General features: G+C 46.6%; 1 protein-coding gene across 3 annotated transcripts in view; it reads left to right on the top strand.

Annotated features, from left to right (window-relative positions):
• Positions 1-602: 602 nt before the first annotated feature.
• Positions 603-18,831, top strand: part of MLXIP (MLX interacting protein) — a 64,957-nt gene continuing 46,728 nt past the window's right edge. The window contains exon 1 of one of the 3 annotated variants that reach the window (XM_084820295.1): positions 603-1,269. In XM_084820295.1, coding sequence (XP_084676421.1) covers positions 818-1,269 — 452 coding nt within the window. In that variant the 5' untranslated portion in view covers positions 603-817. The remainder of the gene's footprint in view (positions 1,270-18,831) is intronic. The other 2 variants (XM_084820294.1, XM_084820296.1) reach the window with 2 other exon arrangements.

The raw sequence follows: 18,831 nt of genomic DNA, 5'->3' as shown, positions 1-18,831 counted from the left end.
TACTTTTCTACAATGGGGGATCTAAAAAACTTGCACAATTATTATTTTTGCAATGTTTTTGGTTGGCCTAATATTACAGCAACATGGATTTTGGAATTTTTGTTTTCAGAAGCGGGGCGGAGGTGGGGGAATATAAACAAAAATAAACGAAACAAACAAGTAAATTCCGTAAGACCATTAAGTCCAGGGTCTAAAATCACCTAGTTACTCCACTGCCTGCACAGTCTTTCACTCAAAGGTGTATCTAGTCGCACCTTTTCCGACTCCACAACCACTTTCTTCAAACTCCAATCTCTTTGTTCCTCTAAATTCTTTCACACCACATGTTAAAGCATTTTAATGGCACGCGAGCGAAGATTTATCCAGCGGATCCGTCTCAGTCTGGCTGCCAACCCCCTTTTGGGGCTTGAGCCAGCCCTGGCTGCCCTGATGGGCCATCCCTGGTTTGGGGGGCGGACATGCCCCACAGGCAGGGAGTCGCTTCGTCGGCTGAGCCCCCCTTCCTGCTGCTGCCGCACGGGGGCGCCGTCGCTTGTGGGGCAACGCTAACCCAACGCCCGCCCGCCAGCCCCCTTTTTTGCGCTGGCGGAGGAGGCCGCCGGCAGAAGCGAAAGAGGCAGGGCAGGCCAGGCCAGGCCAGGCCAGGCCTGTGGGAAGGCAGGGCGGGGCGGCGGCCTGTGGCGGGGCCGGGCCACGCTGAGCTCCGCGGGGCTGGGCCGGGGGTGGGGCGGCGACGGCGGGCCTGACGGGGCAAGCAGAGGCGGCGGGCGGGCGGGCGAGCGAGCGGGCGGCGGGCTCCTTCCCCCGCCCAGCGGCGATGGCCGCCGACGTGTTCATGCAGGCAGGCCGGCTCCGCGGGCTGCCGGGGCCCGGGAGGGCCATCCCCCGGCGGGCGGAGGCGGACGAGGGCTCTTCGTCGGAGGACAGCGACGACGAGGAGCAGAGCTCTCCGCCGCCGGCGGCCGGGCTCGGGCGCTGCAGCGGCCCCGCGAGCGGGCATCGCGGCGGCGGCGGCGGCGGGCCGGCGGCGGCGGGCGGCGCGCCTCAGATCATTCACTCGGGCCACTTCATGGTGTCGTCGCCTCACAGCGAGCACCCGCCCAAGAAGGGCTACGACTTCGACACCGTCAACGAGCAGACCTGCCAGACGTACCGCTTCGGCCCCGCGGGGGCCCAGGCCGGCGGGGGGGTGGCGGGGGACGGCGGCGGCCGCCTCAGCATCGACGCCTCCCTCACCAAGCTCTTCGAGTGCATGACCCTGGCCTACAGGTACGCGCGGGCCGCGGGGCAGCGGAGGGAGGAAGGGGCGGGCGGCCCTCTGTGAGGGGATGGCGGCCGGCCGGCCGGGCGGGGGCCGTCGGAGCGGGCGACGTCATGACTGTCGTCGTCATTCCCACGCTTCCAACAAATAATCGGCGCGCCTCCTCACGACGACCCTGTGCGGTAGAACAGTGATGGGAGGTGGGAAATATGGGGACTCTCCCTCACCCCTAAGTCATGTCTCTCTCTCCTCCACCGCCCGGTTTTACTCAAAGCACATCTTCCCTTTCTAAAACCTGCTTTTAAGTACTACTACTACTACTACTAATTTACTAATTCCCTGGGGAGGCGGTGGGCTCTCCCACACTGGAGGCCTTCAAGACGAGGCTGGACAGCCACCTGTCAGGGATGCTCTGACCTGGATTCCTGCATTGAGCAGCGGGTTGGACTCGATGGCCTTGTGGGCCCCTTCCAGCCCTACTATTCTGTGATTCTATTCTATGATTCTATAATAATAATAATAGTTATTTATTTATTTATTTAAATTAATTATAATTATTTATTAATTATTATTATTCCCACCCTTCTAACAGAGAATCAGAGTGTGGGTGCCCTGTACACTTTTCTTCTCACAACAGCCTTGTGAGATAGGATAGCTGTGCTTGAGTAATGGGAGGGGGAAGGAAAGGGGACTCTTCATCCATAAGCTTCAAAGCCCTGACTCTCCATCACCCCTAAGTCATGTCTATTATTATTATTTTATTATTATTTATTTCATTTCTATACCACCCAATAGCCGAAGCTCTCTGGGCGGTTCACAAAAGTTAAAACCAAACAACACACAATAAAACAATTTAAAATATATAGAACATTAAAACCACAATGTCTCTCTTTCCTCCACCGCCCATTTTTACTCAAAGCCCATCTTCCCTTTCTAAAACCTGCTTTTAAGTAATACTACTACTAATAATAATAATTGTTATTTATTTATTTATTTATTTATTTAAATTAATTCTAATTATTAATTATTATTATTCCCACCCTTCTAACAGAGAATCAGAGTGTGGGTGCCCTGTACACTTTTCTTCTCACAACAGCCTTGTGAGATAGGATAGCTGTGCTTGAGTAATGGGAGGGGGAAGGAAAGGGGACTCTTCATCCATAAGCTTCAAAGCCCTGACTCTCCATCACCCCTAAATGTCTGTCTGTCTGTCTCTCTCACCTCCCCAAATTTAACCAAGTCATGTCTTTCCCTCCTAAAAACTAACCAAAGGGGAGTGGGGGTGACATAAAAGGTAGGAGGACCTTCATGAATACTGGGTGGGTATTTGGAGTAGGATGACTTATTTTATTGATTATTTGAAAGAGTTTCTGCTGGGGCCGGCCTTTTAGTGGGAACAAGGAGGGTTTAGGGTGTGTGGGGCGCTGTCTGGAGGGGGGACTTTGTGACGGGAAGTAAGGCAATGGAACCGACTGCCTCTGGAGGTGGTGGGCTCTCTGTCACTGGGGGTATTCAAGCACAGACAGGGCAGCCATCCGTCAGGGATGCTTTAAACTGGATCCCACAGTGAGCAGGGGGTTGGACTCCATAAATTGTGTTGAAGGGGTGGGGCATCTCTGGTGGGGGCCAGATTATGTGTGGGCAGGCTGGATTAAAGGAGAGCAGACCTCCTGTTGAGGAGAAGGTGCTTTGGGGATGGTATATCTGGGGAGGATTCTTTGTGGGGAAGGGGGGATAATGTGGCTGCATAAGGGCCATGTGGTGTGGGTTGCTTGTGGGGAAAGGCTGTTTGAGACAAGGGTGCAATGGAGGTCCTCAGGAGAATGGGAGCAGACGGCACTGGGTAGAAATTGCTATGAGGTTGACACACCTGTGATTAGAATGTGGGTGTTACGAGTGTTGGGAATCTATCGAGAGGAAAAGATTAATGTCTATCTGTCAGCATTCTTTAGTGTTGGGGAAACAAAACATAACCAGGAAACTGAACATGTGCTTTGTGATGGTTTCCCTTTCCTTTCAGTGTCTGTTTTCTTTTGCTTTTTGAAATTCGGTTCTTTGTATTCATCCCCCTAACTCAAGGATGAATCAGAAAAAAAGTCAAGGACTACTTCAGGGGTTTTGTGTCTTGTATCCAGCTGTGGACCAGGAAGATGATTACATTCTGTAAGAGCCTGAGAGATGAGCAAATGAGGATTAGTTTAGTGTAGGAGGACAGTTAAAAAATAAATGTCCTGGATCTGTGTTGCAAAGATCATGAGATTCTGCCTTCTTTTGTATAGTGTCAGCTATAAGTATTCAACACTTGCTTGAATCTAACCCCAAATTTGTAAAAGCAATTAACTGCAATGCATTACAAAATGATCTGTAAAAGTAAAATTATGATGGAAAATCTTTAAGTATTATTTCACATCAGCAATTTGCTTTGGGTTTTTTCACCCTCTTGCCAATTGCAAGAAAAGGTTCCATCTTTTCTAGCGCCACATCATTTCTTTTGTTTGAATAGTGATGAGAAAGTGGATCTGAATTCTTTTCATGAAAAGAGAAATGTTAAAAGCTACATTGAAAGATACACTGATTCGGTTCGCACAACGTCCTGGGCTTCCATGATAAGCTGCGGCGGCGCATCACATCTCAGTTGATCACATCTCAGTTGACGTTTTGAATATGCATCCCCTGATCAGGACAATTGGGTTTGCTTTGTCATGTGAACCTGGCCATTGTGATTATGTGAGGGTTGTTTAACCCTCAAATAATCCACAGTGGCTGAGTGTGCATGTCATGGCAACCCCCGATCACTCTCATCGGGGTTGCATATTAAAAATGTCGCCCGGCATGCACCGCAGCTCATCATGGGTTAAATAACCCAAAATGGACCCGGCGTGTCGTGTGAACTCTTTGACTGCCTAGAAATCTTGGAGGGCGCAAGAACAATTGCTGGGAATTCCGGTTACAGGCTGTTCCTAAGCTATAGACTTTTCGCGGGTGAGTTCTGTAGATTTCACTTCAGGAACATGATTTGTGTAAATGTCAGCTAAGCTGTTAAAATGTGATGATATACATAAGGACAGCCCTGATGGATCAGACCAAAGGCCTGCATAGTCCACCTTCCTGTTTCCCACAGTGGCCAAGCAGAACCAGATTCAAACCATGAGATCTGTCAACACATTACCATGAGTGAAAAGTTTGTACCATTGAAACACTTTTTTTTTTTAAGTACTATTAGGTCATTTGTTTCAGATGTCTGAGCTGGAGCATTAGCCAATAATCTGGAAGGCAAGGTTCAAAAAAGGGCAACCTAAATGATCATGGGGCTGGAGCAACTCTCCTACAAGGAAAGGTTACAGCATTTGGGCCTTTTCAGTTTAGAAAAAAAATCAAGGGGAGGCATGATAGAGATTTATAAAATTATGCATGGTGTGGAGAAAGTGGATAGAGTAGTTCTTCTCCCTCGTATAAAACTAGAATCTCAGGCGGTGCAATGAAATTAAATGGTGGGAGATTCAGGACAGACAAAAGGAAGTTCTTTTTGCACATAGTTAAACTCTGAAATTTGTTAGCAAAGAATGTGGTGATGGCCACCAAGAGATGGTTTTAAAAGGGAATTAGACAAATTAATGGAGGTTAAGGCTATCGCTGACTACTAGTCATGAAGACTATACGCTCCCTCCAGTATCAGAGGCAGCATGCCTCTGAATACCACAGCTTATGTGTCATATGCTATGCGATTGCTAAATTTCATCTGCTACAGTAGTAGTTCTACAGGAGTTATCTACCTTGTACAATGTTAGAAAGAATGTAGGAGTATTTTCACTTCTGCTATCTAAAGATCAAAGTATAATGACAATAAGGTCGAAGACCAGTTTTAGCAGTGAGTGGTTGGAATTAGATAAGCCTGGAGATTTACACTCCCTTTGTCTGAAAGCACTTCACAAAAGTGGTTTCCCTACTATGGATTAAAACTTGCAAGTTATTTCATAAAGGGTTCCATCAACCTGCGATTCACCCAATCTTGAATGAACAGAAATTTTGGGACTACTTCCCCCCCGCCCCAACCCCTGTGGATGGCCCAAATATGGGAAAGAATGCTGCTAGTACAAGTGACAAAAAAAAATATTTCCCCTCATACCTCTATAGATTTTTTATTTTTCTTGTTTTAACAAGGGTGTGTAAATACTGCTTGTGATTTTGAAGTGAGCTCTTAGAATGTGCTGCAAATGGAAGCCTTTCCTGAGACAGTTTAATGTGCTAGTGTAGAGAGAGAGCAGAGATTCCTTTATTGATCCAGTTGCCGTCTTTGCCTCACTAGGCAGTGTCAGAGGCTATCTTATCTGTTAGGAGACTTTTCTTAAGATAGATGAATAACAGGTTGTTATATTTTAGGTAAGGCTGTTAACACTGCATTACTTAGCCTAAGCCTTCTGAATCTTGTTTGTTGAGGTTGCCCAGACTAGGATATCAACAAAAACTAGCGCTGTTAACTCTGTAGTAAAAAATGACGTGTGACATAATTATTTATCATCATTGATTTATATGCCATCACCTCCATATGGTACTTGACAAGAGGGACCCAACCAGGCTCTGAATTGTGATGGCCTGTTTGCATGTAAACAGCTTCTGTCATGGTGGTCCAAGAAAACATGAAATAGGTAAAGTAGAGCATTTTAACTGGACCAGCATTTTGTGGGTAAGAGGAATCTGCAGACTTTTCATGTTGTTCAATTTTGCATACTACTTTTAAGCTATAGGCATTGCTCTAATGAATAATATTAGCTATTTTATATCTCAAACATGCACAAACATGCATTTTCTCTCCCCACCCCTGCCCCCTCCAGTAATTGCATTTCTATTGTAATGATAAATCCAGTCTAGGGGGCCTTGGGAGCCCTAGTCCTAAATCTTAGCTTCAGTAAGAGGGCTCTGTAGAATAGGTGTGTAAGCTGCCAGCCACTTGTGGCAAGTAAGATTGCTTCCAGGTGATCCCATAGAGGTGCATTTCAAAGACTGGATTTGTCTCTTGCCCTTCCCTTTTAGGTGATAAATGACTATTTATTTATTTGTTATTTTATATCCTGCCTTTCATCCAAGGAGCCCAGGGCAGTGTACGTGATCCTCCTCCTCTTCCATTTTATCCTCACAACAACCCTGTGAGGTAGGTTAGGCTGCGAGTGGGTCCATGTCACCCAGTGAGCTTCATGGCTGAGTGGGGAATAGAACCTGGCCTCCCGAGTCCCGGTCCAGTACTCTAACCACTACGCCACACTGGTATATGTAGTGGGGCTAGTGACATTTTCTGTACACTAATCATTTTTATGTACTGTTATGCAAGTCTGTTGTAGGATTTTTTTTAGTAAGATCAGAGAGAAGAATCTCCTCTTATTCCTTTCCCCATGTGCAGCTTAGGAGCAGGGCTAGCCTTGGTTAAGCACCCTCTTTTACGGTGCGGGGGTGCTGCAGCACAAAGAGGTTTGGCAAGGACGAGGGCCCCAAGCCAGTGCATCATGTGGTTCATTATCTCCCTCTGCCAAGGTGAAGCTGTCAAATGCTTGGTATTAAGATTAATTGAGAGCCAGTGTAGTGTAGTGGTGAGAGTGACGGACTGGGAGCCGGGAGATCCGGGTTCTAGTCCCCACTTGGCCATGGAAGCTCACTGGGTGACTTTGGGCCAGTCACAGACTCTCAGCCCAACCTACCTCACAGGGTTGTTGTTGTGAGGATACAACGGTGAGGAGGAGGATAATGTAAGCCGCCTTGAGTTCCTTGCGAGAGGGAGAAAGGCGGGGTATAAATGCAATAAATAAAATAAATAAATAAATTAAGGCTGGCAGCAACACTTTTCTTAACTGGTTAGCTGTCTCGCCTTATTTGTCATTAACGAACAAAACAATAGCGCATGAAGCGAATAGATCTTTTCACGGGAAGTGGTTGGGGGCGGGGCAGCTTGAAAGCATAGCTGAGCGTTTCCTTTGTATTGGGAATGTTCAAAAAGGGAAGCATAGGCAATATTCAAATGCAACAGCTGTGGCTGGCTGGAAAGAAACCTGCGTGTACTGATCACAGAACACTTTAGGGTGGTGTGTGTAATACATTGCTTATTCAACCTCACAGTGGGCGGAATGCATTCTTTCAAGTCATAGACTATTCCAAGTAGGCATCCGGGGCTCATTGCTATATTTCTTTTTTTATAGTACATTTGTATCCACCCACCTCTCTACAAAGTGCTCAGCAGTATGTGTGGGGTTCTAGGGTAGTCTCCCATCCAGTTACGGGTTGGGCCCAGGTCTGTGTTCCAATAGATTTGGAACTGTTGACTTGTTTCCGGTGCATATGAAACGAAGACACATTAGTTTCTAGGGTGCAGGAAAGGGCATGATGGGCAAGAAGAAAGAGGTGTATACGTGAGAAAGAGCAGTCCCTGTTCAACAGCAGGAGTACTGCCTAGCTGTAAGTGCAGTTCATCAGCGGGCTGAGCTGCCTAGAGATGGAATCTGCAGCATCTCATTTGGAAATTTTCATGGATGGTTGGGCAGTCGTTTGTGGGAAATCTTTTAGGGCCTGCTTGGGACAGGGAGCTCCATTGACTGATCTGCTTGGGGGCTGCCTGCCTAACTGTTTATAGGATGAAGCAGGATGGCCAGCTCACTTCATCCCAATGTGAGATTTCAGCCTGCAGACACTAGCTGCCTTGTAACCCAGCTGGCTGGGAATTATGGGAATTGTAGTCCAACACATATGGAGGGCACCAGCTGGGGAAGGCTATTGTAGCCTGATCCGTTGCATGTTTACTTGTTCTAGGAATGCAGCATTACACTCTTGAGCAGTATTCTTGCTGGGAATGAGATGACCTCTTGAAAAGGAACAAGTTGCATAACACAAGAATCACAACTTTGTTTGTGAAAGCTGTTATATCAATGGTATTGGGCATGTTTGCTTCTAGTGTACCTTGTGATCTAAAAATCATTCCAGAACCCATTTATTTTCAGGCTGTTGGGATGGAGGAGTCCATTTTATGACTTTGCTGTAATGTGCATTTCACAGTCTTGAGTGTCTGGGAAGTTTGTTAAAATGGAGAAGGGAGGAGGTGCTGTCTCTCTGGCATTTGGGCCAAGGTTACTTCCCAAACTGACTTATACTTGGGATGGCACAGTTCATAAGAACCATGATATTGTAGGGGTTTAAAGATAGTCCCTAAATTGTTATTTGACTGTGTTATTACATGCTTTCTCAATCTAATGTTTGGGTAATTTTGCATCATCTCAGGCATTTTTTGCAGTTGCTGCCAGGATTTACTGTGAGACGTGTCCTTACTTAGAATCATAGAATCATAGAATCATAGAATAGTAGGGTTGGAAGGGGCCTACAAGGCCATCGAGTCCAACCCCCTGCTCAATGCAGGAATCCAAGTCAGAGCATCCCTGACAAATGGCCGTCCAGCCTCGTCTTAAAGGCCTCCAGTGTGGGAGAGCCCACCACCTCCCCAGGTAATTGGTTCCATTGCCGTATTGCTCTGACACTCAGGAAGTTTTTCCTGATGTTCAGCCGGAATCTGGCTTCCTGTAACTTGAGCCCATTATTCCGTGTCCTGCACTCTGGGATGATCAAGAAGAGATCCTGGCCTTCTTCTCTGTGACAACCTTTCAAGTACTTGAAGAGTGCTATCATATCTCCCCTCAGTCTTCTCTTCTCAAGGCTAAACATGCCCAGTTCTTTCAGTCTCTCTTCATAGGGCTTTGTTTCCAGTCCCCTGATCATCTTTGTTGCCCTCCTTTGAACCCTCTCCAGCTTGTCTGCATCCTTCTTAAAGTGTGGTGCCCAGAACTGGACACAGTACTCCAGATGAGGCCTAACCAGTGCTGAGTAGAGGGGAACTAGTACTTCCCGGGATTTGGAAGCGATGCTTCTATGAATGCAGCCCAAAATAGCATTTGCCTTTTTTGCAGCCACATCACATTGTTGGCTCATATTCAGCTTGTGATCGACGACAATTCCAAGATCCTTCTCGCTCGTAGTGTGGTTGAGCCACGTATCCCCTATCTTGTAACTGTGCATTTGGTTTCTTTTTCCTAGGTGCAGAACTTGGCATTTGTCCCTATTAAATGCCATTCTGTTGTTTTCTGCCCAGCACTCCAGTCTATCCAGATCACTTTGAATTTTGTTTCTGTCTTCCAAAGTATTAGCTATCCCTCCCAATTTTGTGTCATCTGCAAATTTGATCAGCATTCCCTGCACCTCCTCCTCCAAGTCATTAATAACAATGTTGAAGAGCACTGGGCCCAGGACTGAGCCCTGCGGTACCCCACTCGTTACCTCTCCCCAGCTTGAGAAGGTCCCATTGATAAGCACTCTTTGAGTCCGATTCTGTAGCCAACTGTGGATCCACATGATCGTTGTTTCATCTAGCCCACTTCGAGCTAGTTTGCTCATCAGGATATCATGGGGCACTTTGTCGAAAGCTTTGCTGAAGTCGAGGTATATGATGTCTACAGCATTCCCACGGTCTACAAGGGAGGTGACTTGATCAAAAAATGAGATCAGATTTGTCTGGCAGGACTTGTTTTTGACAAATCCATGTTGGCTTCGAGTAATCACGGCATTGTTGTCAAGGTGCTTCCAGATGGATTGCTTTATGATCTGCTCCAGAATTTTTCCAGGGATGGATGTCAGACTGACTGGTCTGTAGTTCCCAGGTTAATGCATTTGTTAACTTTGGATGCATTTGTGCTTGTCCCACAGTGAACTAATCCTTGGAGCATTTAAAATTACTGGAAGAACTCCCAGACAGACTTTAAAAAGCTCAAGGAAGTATTTTACTCTCAGAGGTATATTTGAACCTTTATTTAAATCAGTAAATCCTCTTGGGCAAGGTGATGGATGCAATGGAGGATTGCAATGAACACCTCTCCTGCTGCCTCTTCTCTTCTCTCTTCTCTTCTCTTCTCTCTTCTCTTCTCTTCTCTTCTCTTCTCTTCTCTTCATTTATTATATTTCTATACTGCCCTATAGCCGATGGTCTCTGGGCAGTTCACAAAAATTGGCCACGTGGAGATGGCAGCCTGAATATCCCTCCTCCCCTGCTCTGAGCTGTGTGTGTGTGTTTGCGTGTGTGTGAGAGAGAGTTCTTGTCATACTCAGCTTTGAAGATGCTCAGAGTAAGGTTGTGTTGGCTTCCAACAGTAGAGAGGAATGTGATTGTGGTGAGAGAATTTGTGAACCCCTGGCAAAAGGAAGCATGGGGGATTCAGACTGCCCTTTTCAGCTGCTGGATCTTATCCTGACCACCAGTGATGAAGTCCCTGCCCCTTACCTGTCTCTGGAGGGGAGGCCACGGGCCAGCTGTATTCCTCAGCATCGCATGTCCTAGCTGCAAGGAGGCTCCGGCGGTTGGGGCTGGCCTGCAGCTGAAGGAGTGTTCACCAAGAATCCAATCAGGGAGTCTCCTCCCCTTCCACAAAATGCTGAGAGTGGAAGCGGGCGGCTATATATCCCTCTCCACTAACCCTGTGCATCCAGCACCCTGTGAAGCAACATGCACAAATGTAATAAACAGGAATGTTATGAGAGGACACCAGCAGAGTTTGATGTCCTCCCACGGCATCCGCTCACACAGTCTCTAGTAGGGGGCTTCTGTCCCAAAGTGATCTCTCCACCCTGGCTATGATGGGGCTGCTGTGGCAAACGTTACGGCACCTTCACGTAACAGGTAGCTGGAGGAATAATATGGAAAACTCTTCTACTTATAGAACAAAGTAGTGGGGAAGGGAGGGAGAGTGTAGGTTTTCCACATCCTGGCTGGTGGGATCAGTCTATTTGACAGGTTTTTGGTGTCAATAAGGCATTCTTCCAGTCAGTTTGTACTGTACAGTTACTTTCTGAAACTTTCCGAAGGGGTAGCCATGCAGCCAACACACGCCTAGGCTCTTGTGGTACCCTTCAGACTGTTCTGCAACCAGTCTGTCAGTTTTTAAGGTGCCACAAAATTCTGGTACCTGAAATCCTGGAGAGCCGCTGCCTGTCAGTGCTTACAGTACTGGGCCAGATGGACCAGTGGTCTGACGCAGGATAAGGCAGCTTCCTAGGTTTCTCTGCTAGCTGGGAATAGCAGTGTGGGGCGCTGCTGGCTGCCTCTGCTGTCTTTAAGTGGCAGGGGCAGTGGTGGCAAAGGCAGCCTGTGAAAGAGGGAGAAGCTGGTGCAGGTGGTTGTTGATGTTGTTATTTACTTTACTGTATTTTTATCCTACTTCTCGGACAATTATTGTCTCCCAAACCAGCTCACAGCAATAGAGGAGAGAGAGAGAGGGAGAGAGAGCGAGAGCGAGGCCTTGCCCTCCGGCTTACAAACTAAAATGACAAGGCACACAAGAGGAAGGGGAGTGGAGGGAAAGGAAGAGGAGGGAGATCCATTCTTCAAGATCAGAGCAAGGTGGTGAATCATAGAATAGTAGGGTTGGAAGGGGTCTATAAGACCATCGAGTCCAATCCCCTGCTCAATGCAAGAATCCAAGTCAAAGCATCCCTGACAGATGGCTGTCCAGCTTCATCTTGAATGCCTCCAGTGTGGGAGAGCCCACCACCTCCCTAGGGAATGGGTTCCATTGTCATACTGCTCTAATAGTCAGGAAGTTTTTCCTGATGTTCAGCCGGAATCTGGCATCCTGTCACTTGAGCCCATTATTCCATGTCCTGCACTCTGGGATGATGGAGAAGAGACGCTGGCCTTCCTCTCTGTGACAGCCTTTCAAGTACTCGAAGAGCACTATCCTATCTCCCCTCAGACTTCTCTTCTCAAGGCTAAACATGCCCAGTTCTTTCAGTCTCTCCTCATAGGGCTTTGTTTCCAGTCCCCTGATCATCTTCGTTGCCCTCCCCTGAACCCTCTCCAGTTTGTCTGCATCCTTCTTAAAGTGTGGCGCCCAGAACCGGACACAGTACTCCAGATGAGGCCTTGAGTTATAGGGCCATGAGCTACAGGGCCATGAGCCACAGGCAGGCATTGATATCCCACTCAGGCCAGGCTGACCTCCCCTTGCTTCAGTAGCAGCTGGTGGCTCTCGTTCCTTCGGCTGATGGATGGGGCCAGAGCGTTCTTTCCCTTCCTTCTGCAGTCTCAGGGCTACAGGCAGTCGGGGCCGAGTGTTCCTCCTGGCAGGAAGGGGGAAGTGAGCTCTCTGCTGCTGCTCCTTGTCTGGGCAACAAGTGGGCGAGGTGGGTCTCCCGCTTGGCTTGATGTTATTCCTGGGAAGCAGTGGCCCTAGGTCCCCTGGCTGATGGCAGGATCCAGCGGGTGCTTTCCTTCTGTTCTCCAGTCCCAGGGCCACTGGCGGTTCATCAAGGGATTGCATTACTCACCCCACCTCTGCAACTGCATGTTCAGTTTTAAGTTTCTAGAGCAAGACCCTGCAGGAGTTACTAGATTTTGTGTAAGCACTTTTTGTGGGTGAGAGATGCTGCATGGTCCTTTATGTTGGATTGGTACAGTGAGGTTTGCTGTGCTGCTCCCGATGTTTATCTTACATTGCTAGCACTGTTTCAAGTACTGTCCAGCTTATGAAATAACTTTCCCTGAGCTGGCAAATTTTTGCACTTCCTTCTGGATGAGTAAGCCTTGGCACATTGTGAAACTGTAGGCACATCTGTCCCTACAGCTGCACAGATGATTACTATTACAATTGGAATAGGAATCATCTGACTGCTACTGCTGTGAGTTTCTATAATTTGGTTTAGTTGATTAATCATATGAGTTGTATTCAAGTGAGTCTGATCTCATTTTTTGATCAAGTAGCCTCCCTTGTAGACTGTGGGAATGCTGTGGACATAATATACCTCGACTTCAGCAAAGCTTTCGACAAAGTGCCCCATGATACCCTGATGAGCAAACTAGCTCAAAGTAGGCTAGATGAAACAACAATCAGGTGGCTCCACATTTGGCTACAGAATCAGACTCAAAGAGTGCTTATCAATGGGATCTTCTCAAACTGGGGAGAGGTAACGAGCGGGGTACCACAGGGCTCAGTCCTGGGCCCAGTGCTCTTCAACACTTTTATTAATGACTTGGAGGAGGAGGTTCAGGGAATGCTGATCAGATTTGCAGATGACACCAAATTTGGCGGGATAGCTAAAATTTTGGAAGACAGAAACAAAATTCAAAGTGTTCTTGATAGACTGAAGCGCTGGGCAGAAAATAACAGAATGACATTTAATAGGGATACATGCCAAATTCTGAACCTAAGAAAAAGAAACCAAATGCACAGTTACAAGATGGGGAAAATGTGGCTCAACAACACTACAAGCGAGAAGGACCTTGGAATTGTTGTAGATCATAAGCTGAATATGAGCCAGCAATGTGATGTGGCTGCAAAAAAGGCCAATGCTCTTTTGGGCTGCATTCATAGAAGCATCGCTTCCAAATCCTGGGAAGTACTAGTTCCCCTCTACTCAGCACTGGTTAGGCCTCATCTGGAGTAATGTGTCCAGTTCTGGGCACCACACTTTAAGAAGGATGCAGAAAAGCTGGAGAGGGTTCAGAGGAGGGCAACAAAGATGATCAGGGGACTGGAAACAAAGCCCTATGAAGAGAGACTGAAAGAACTAGGCATGTTTAGCCTTGAGAAGAGAAGACTGATATGATAGCACTCTTCAAGTACTTGAAAGGCTGTCACAGAGAAGAAGGCCAGGATCTCTTCTCGATCATCCCAGAATGCAAGACATGGAATAATGGGCTCATGTTACAGGAAGCCAGATTCTGGCTGAACATCAGGAGAAACTTCTTGACTGTTAAAGCAATACGACAATGGAACCCATTCCCTAGGGAGGAAGTGGGCTCTCCCACACTGGAGGCGTTCAAGACGAGGCTGGACAGCCAACTGTCGGGGATGCTCTGACTTGGATTCCTGCATTGAGCAGGGGGTTGGACTTGATGGTCTTATAGGCCCCTTCCAAGCCTATGATTCTATGATTCTAAGTAATGAATTGACCCAATCTGCTCTGAAGAAAAAAAACTTCTTTTTTTCTTTTGCCTTTAGATGGTGTGAGCATCTGTGCAGTAGTCCCCATCTTAGAAGAGGCATAGCTTTCCATGTGAGAAAGGAGAAGAATGCTTCTTCTAAGACAGTGCCTGCCACACTTCGTTCTTGTAAGTCAAGGGTGCAGAACCTCTTTCAGTCTGAGGTCCAAATTCCATTTCAGAGAAGCTCTCAGGAGCTGCATTCTGGTGGTGGGTGGGGCTGAAGGCAAAAGGAGTGAGGCCAGAATACCAGAAAGATCTGTATATTTTAGCTTAAAGTTCTTACTCAGTTGCTGCCAGCCACAAAGCCTTAGGAGAGGCCTTTCAACCTTTTAGGAAAATCTGCAAATAAACAAGGAAACTATGAAACGATCCATGGTTGGGGGAAGGGGCTGGGCCTTCTGGGGACACAAATCTGTGGCCCAGTTAACCAGGGGCACAGTTTAAATCCAAATAGATTTAATAGATTTTTGGTTAATCAACGAAACATTATTGCAGACCTACTGATTATAATACATTGTGATGGTGATTAAAGGCCCTGACTTGTGTGGCAGGCCCTGTACATGCATGCGTAATGATTGCACAACTTCCTGGTCTTAACTGTGAGAGATGCATAGAGAGAGAGAGAGAGATTGCAGCATTTAGATCAGATACAGAAGCTGTATAGAATTAACATTTTAACAAATCTGCTTCTGTTCTCACGTGGAATTCTTCTTGAAAGACATTCTGCCTACTCATGTGCAGGCAGAACTACTTGCTCTCTCTGTTGCAGTGGCAGACGAGTGTTGTTCTTGATATGTATGTTATACTGCCACACCAAAGCAAACAGAGGCAAAAGTTCACAAGCTGCAGGTTGAACAGACGGAAAGGTTTCCAGTGTGTTCTGTAAGCAAAGGCTTTTCAGACTCAGCGATATTGTGCCTTCTCTGTGTAAAAATAAGACAAAACAAACATGCTGGAATTAAAATTTAAGCTCTCTCCCCACCCCACCCCCTCCAGTTTGTTTATTCAGATCTTGACTTGCTGTTGATCACTTGCAGAATCCATCCTACTTTAGCTTGCTGAGGAACTCTGGTGCAGAGTTTTGGTTTTATCTAACCAAATCTAAACTGTTTAACTCCTGCAAAGCTTATCTTTAACTGCCACTAACCTTGTGTAAGAAACCAAAATTAAAAAAAACAAAACACTTTGTGAGGGAAATTGACCAGATCAAAAGTGGAGCCAGGAGGTAGTAGATAAGACTCCAAACAGTTGGAAATTAAGGCTGAAGTAGCCTAACAACCTAACTTTAACTACACTGTGGTGAAATGAGATACACTATAAAAGCACCAGATGCAGTCTAGACAGTCCACTTGGTCATGCCTGAGCCCCTTTGAAATCATGCACCTGGTATTTCTAAGATAATAGTTTACTGCATTTTCAGGGCATTGTGTAGACACGGCAGGTTACCGTCTTTAAAATCTGGACATTTTCTCTACTAGATTAGTTTAACCAAACTGTACATCAGGAGTAAACTAATTGTACAACACTAACTACAAACTGTAAATACATGAAATAAATCCCCAAGAGTTTTGTGGCAAGAGGAGGGGGATGTAAAATGAAAGCTGTCTTGGGATGCTGCAGTTTTGCGCATGGGAAGGGGGAACAGGGGTGCTTAGCCCTTTTTCACTGGCCATTTCGCCCTCAAAACTCGCATCCAAACTGCTTTCTCTCCTCTGATAAGAAGAAATTGCATCTGCATCTTGAAGCTCCTATTACTTTTTATTTTGCTTGAAAACCTTTTCAGAAGCATCCTCACCACAAGGTCGCTGCTTAGCTGGGAGACTTATAAAATCCACAGTTTCTCTGTAAATGCACAATTTAAGGGAAATGTGGGTTTATAATCCCTTTACATGCCCTTCACTCAGCAGGCAAGCAAATGATTTAGCTCATTTCATTGAGCTTGTCAGAGGTGTGGATGTTTGCGGCTTGATTCCATGACTGCTCAGCTGCCTGCCTGTGAGCCAATCGCTGGCACAACAGGGCCTGCCTGCACTCCTTCCTTTCACCAGCACTCGCCACATTATGGGATAATGAAGTGCCACTTGATAAGGCGAACAGCTCCAGTTGTGCTAAGTGGAGCAGCGCTTGACTTCTCATCACTCTGTTCTGTCCCAGTGGCTGAAGACTGGCTCTGGGTTAGAGACATTTGATGTTCTAAGGGCCATCTTGATGTTCCACTTGGAGCATCTGCTATACTGCCCAAGGACAGAGGCGTCTTGTCGGAGCCTTCACACTTCTGTACACAAGTGTCAGACAGAAACTGGGATTTTTCCACTCAACGGGTTAACTCCTGAGCTAAGTCTTCTACCCATTAATGCTTTGCACCCAAGTTTAAGAAAGGAACATGTTTGTGTGCATTCAGGGTTGTGGCCACTGGATTCAGGGTGACCAAACGTCTCAGAAATTATGCATCTGATGAAGTGAACTCTAGATGATGAAAGCCTTCTCCAACCTTGTGCCCTCCAAATGTGGGCTGGGGCTGCTGGGAGTTGAAGTCTGAAGCATCTGGAGGGCATCAGGTTGGGGAAGGCTGCCTTACGCCATGATAAATGTGATAGTCTTTAAGGTGTCACAAGGTTCTTCACTTCGTTAAAAATCACAGAGCTGTAGATCTTGTTGAAGAGTTGAACTGGGAATCAAGAGTGTTCAGCAGTTTTCACGCTGGGCTCTAATTATCAAAGGTGTTTATCATCATTATCCTCCCCACAGCAGGTCTGTCCTGGAGCGCCCTCTGCAGCAGCAGCAGCAGCCCCCTACCACAGGCAGTAAGAACCCAGGAAGGGAAAGCTGAAGGTGTCCTTCCCTGCTGATATTGTTTGAATCCCGTGAGGCAGAAGGGCTTTAGCTCTGTGGTTGAGCACATGCTTTATATAGTGAGAAGGTCCCAAATTCAATCCCTGGCACGTCCAGTTTAAAAGGATCACAGAGCAGGTGATATGAAAGATGTCTGCCTGAGACCCCGGAGAGCCGCCAGACTAGACAGAACCAGGTTAGGTAGACCAGTGGCCTGACTCTGTATAAGGCAGCTTTGTATGTTCACATCTAACCCTGTCCTGTTCTTGTTCTCTGACGTGATATTCAGACATGAGCTAGAGTGGTGCAGCCCGCAATAAGAGAATAGCTGTATGCATTCGAGTTTGTGTATGTGTGGAGAAAAAAAAGCTATACAACTTCACCTCCTCCAGTATGTTTGCCTCCTGTTTTCAGTGTTTCCTTTATTTTATCCCCTTTGGTGCCAGTCTGCAGAATATGCAGGGCATAGTCTGAAGGCACACAAGGCAGTCACCTTGCTGAAGCTAAGCAGGTCTGGGTCTGGTCAGTGCTTGGAGGGGAGACCACCTGGGAACTACATGTAGGCACCTTGAGTTCCACAATGGAAGAAAGGTGGGATATAAATATAATAAATAAATAAATAAAATTAGACATCGCTGATGTTTGCTGTGCATAGCCACTCCAAGGGAGGGTGGCAGTCAGGTTTGTGTTAGTTCTTCAGATGCAGTAATACGGCTGATTGCTGCTCTAGCATGATAAGTATACATTTTTGCTATTAAAGGCCAAGTTTGTTTCCTGATCAGAGGGTGCTCTGGAACGATTGGGAGTAGTCGTTCCCAAAGGGTGCTGTGTGTTTAGCATTCATCTGAAGATTCTCAGGGTAGACCTCAAGTAGGGCCTAGTCTTCTCTTCATAACGCTACAACTCCGGTTTGGCGCTGACATATCATCCATTCCCATGTTATTTCCACTTCTGACATGGTTGATCAAGAGTGTGGCAGAGGGGAACATGGAGCTCTTTCCAGCTAGGCTACAGTTTTTCCCAATGCCATTTTTCCTAGTGAAATGTGTCATGATTAGGCTCATGAGCTATGACTCGAAAAGCATTTTTCTAACCTTTGCAAAGCTGCCTTCTGTTTGATGAACAGTTCTGTATAACTCAAAAGTTTGCATGGTTTTTGTACCAGCAGAATTTGGAATGAGAGAGAGAGAGAGAGAGCGCTCTTTCCTGTTCTTAATCTCTGGTGCCGGTGAGAGAGCTGGTGATGGTGTAACATCTTCTTCCATGGGAACGATTTCTGTGGAAACTTTCATGTGGAAAATGTTATAGCAGGTCTAAAATGCCATGTGCTGAGAGGAGTTTTAAACCCATTTGCTGCCATTTCCTGTTCTCTCCAATCCTTCCGGGAAAAAGATGGATTTTCCTTTCTGGAGAAAATGTTTTCCTCAAGTGTGAACAGAATGCTGGACTAGATGGACTCTTGTTCTGATCCAGCATGGCTCTTCTTATGTTCTTAGTTTTCACCCAGGGCCAGTTCTGGAGGTAAATATGCCTAAATATGACTTTTTTATGCTTGAGGGGGGAAATCCAAATGGTATCCTCTATACACACACACACGCACACCCTTTCTGCCTTGGCGAAACACTCTCTAATGTGAGCTCCCTCCCATTTCAGGGGGAAGACTTGTGGGGCAGGGCAGGGGGCATCATCCCACATGGGCCCCATCTGTCTGTGTCCCACTCTGATGCCCTTAATGACA

This window comes from Heloderma suspectum, chromosome 13 (assembly GCF_057233095.1).
Source record: "Heloderma suspectum isolate Gila_16-S chromosome 13, 16-S_ref, whole genome shotgun sequence".
Taxonomy (NCBI): Eukaryota; Metazoa; Chordata; class Lepidosauria; order Squamata; family Helodermatidae; genus Heloderma; species Heloderma suspectum.
Note: the sequence above shows the minus strand (reverse complement) of the source record. Positions and strands in the feature narration are given on the sequence as shown.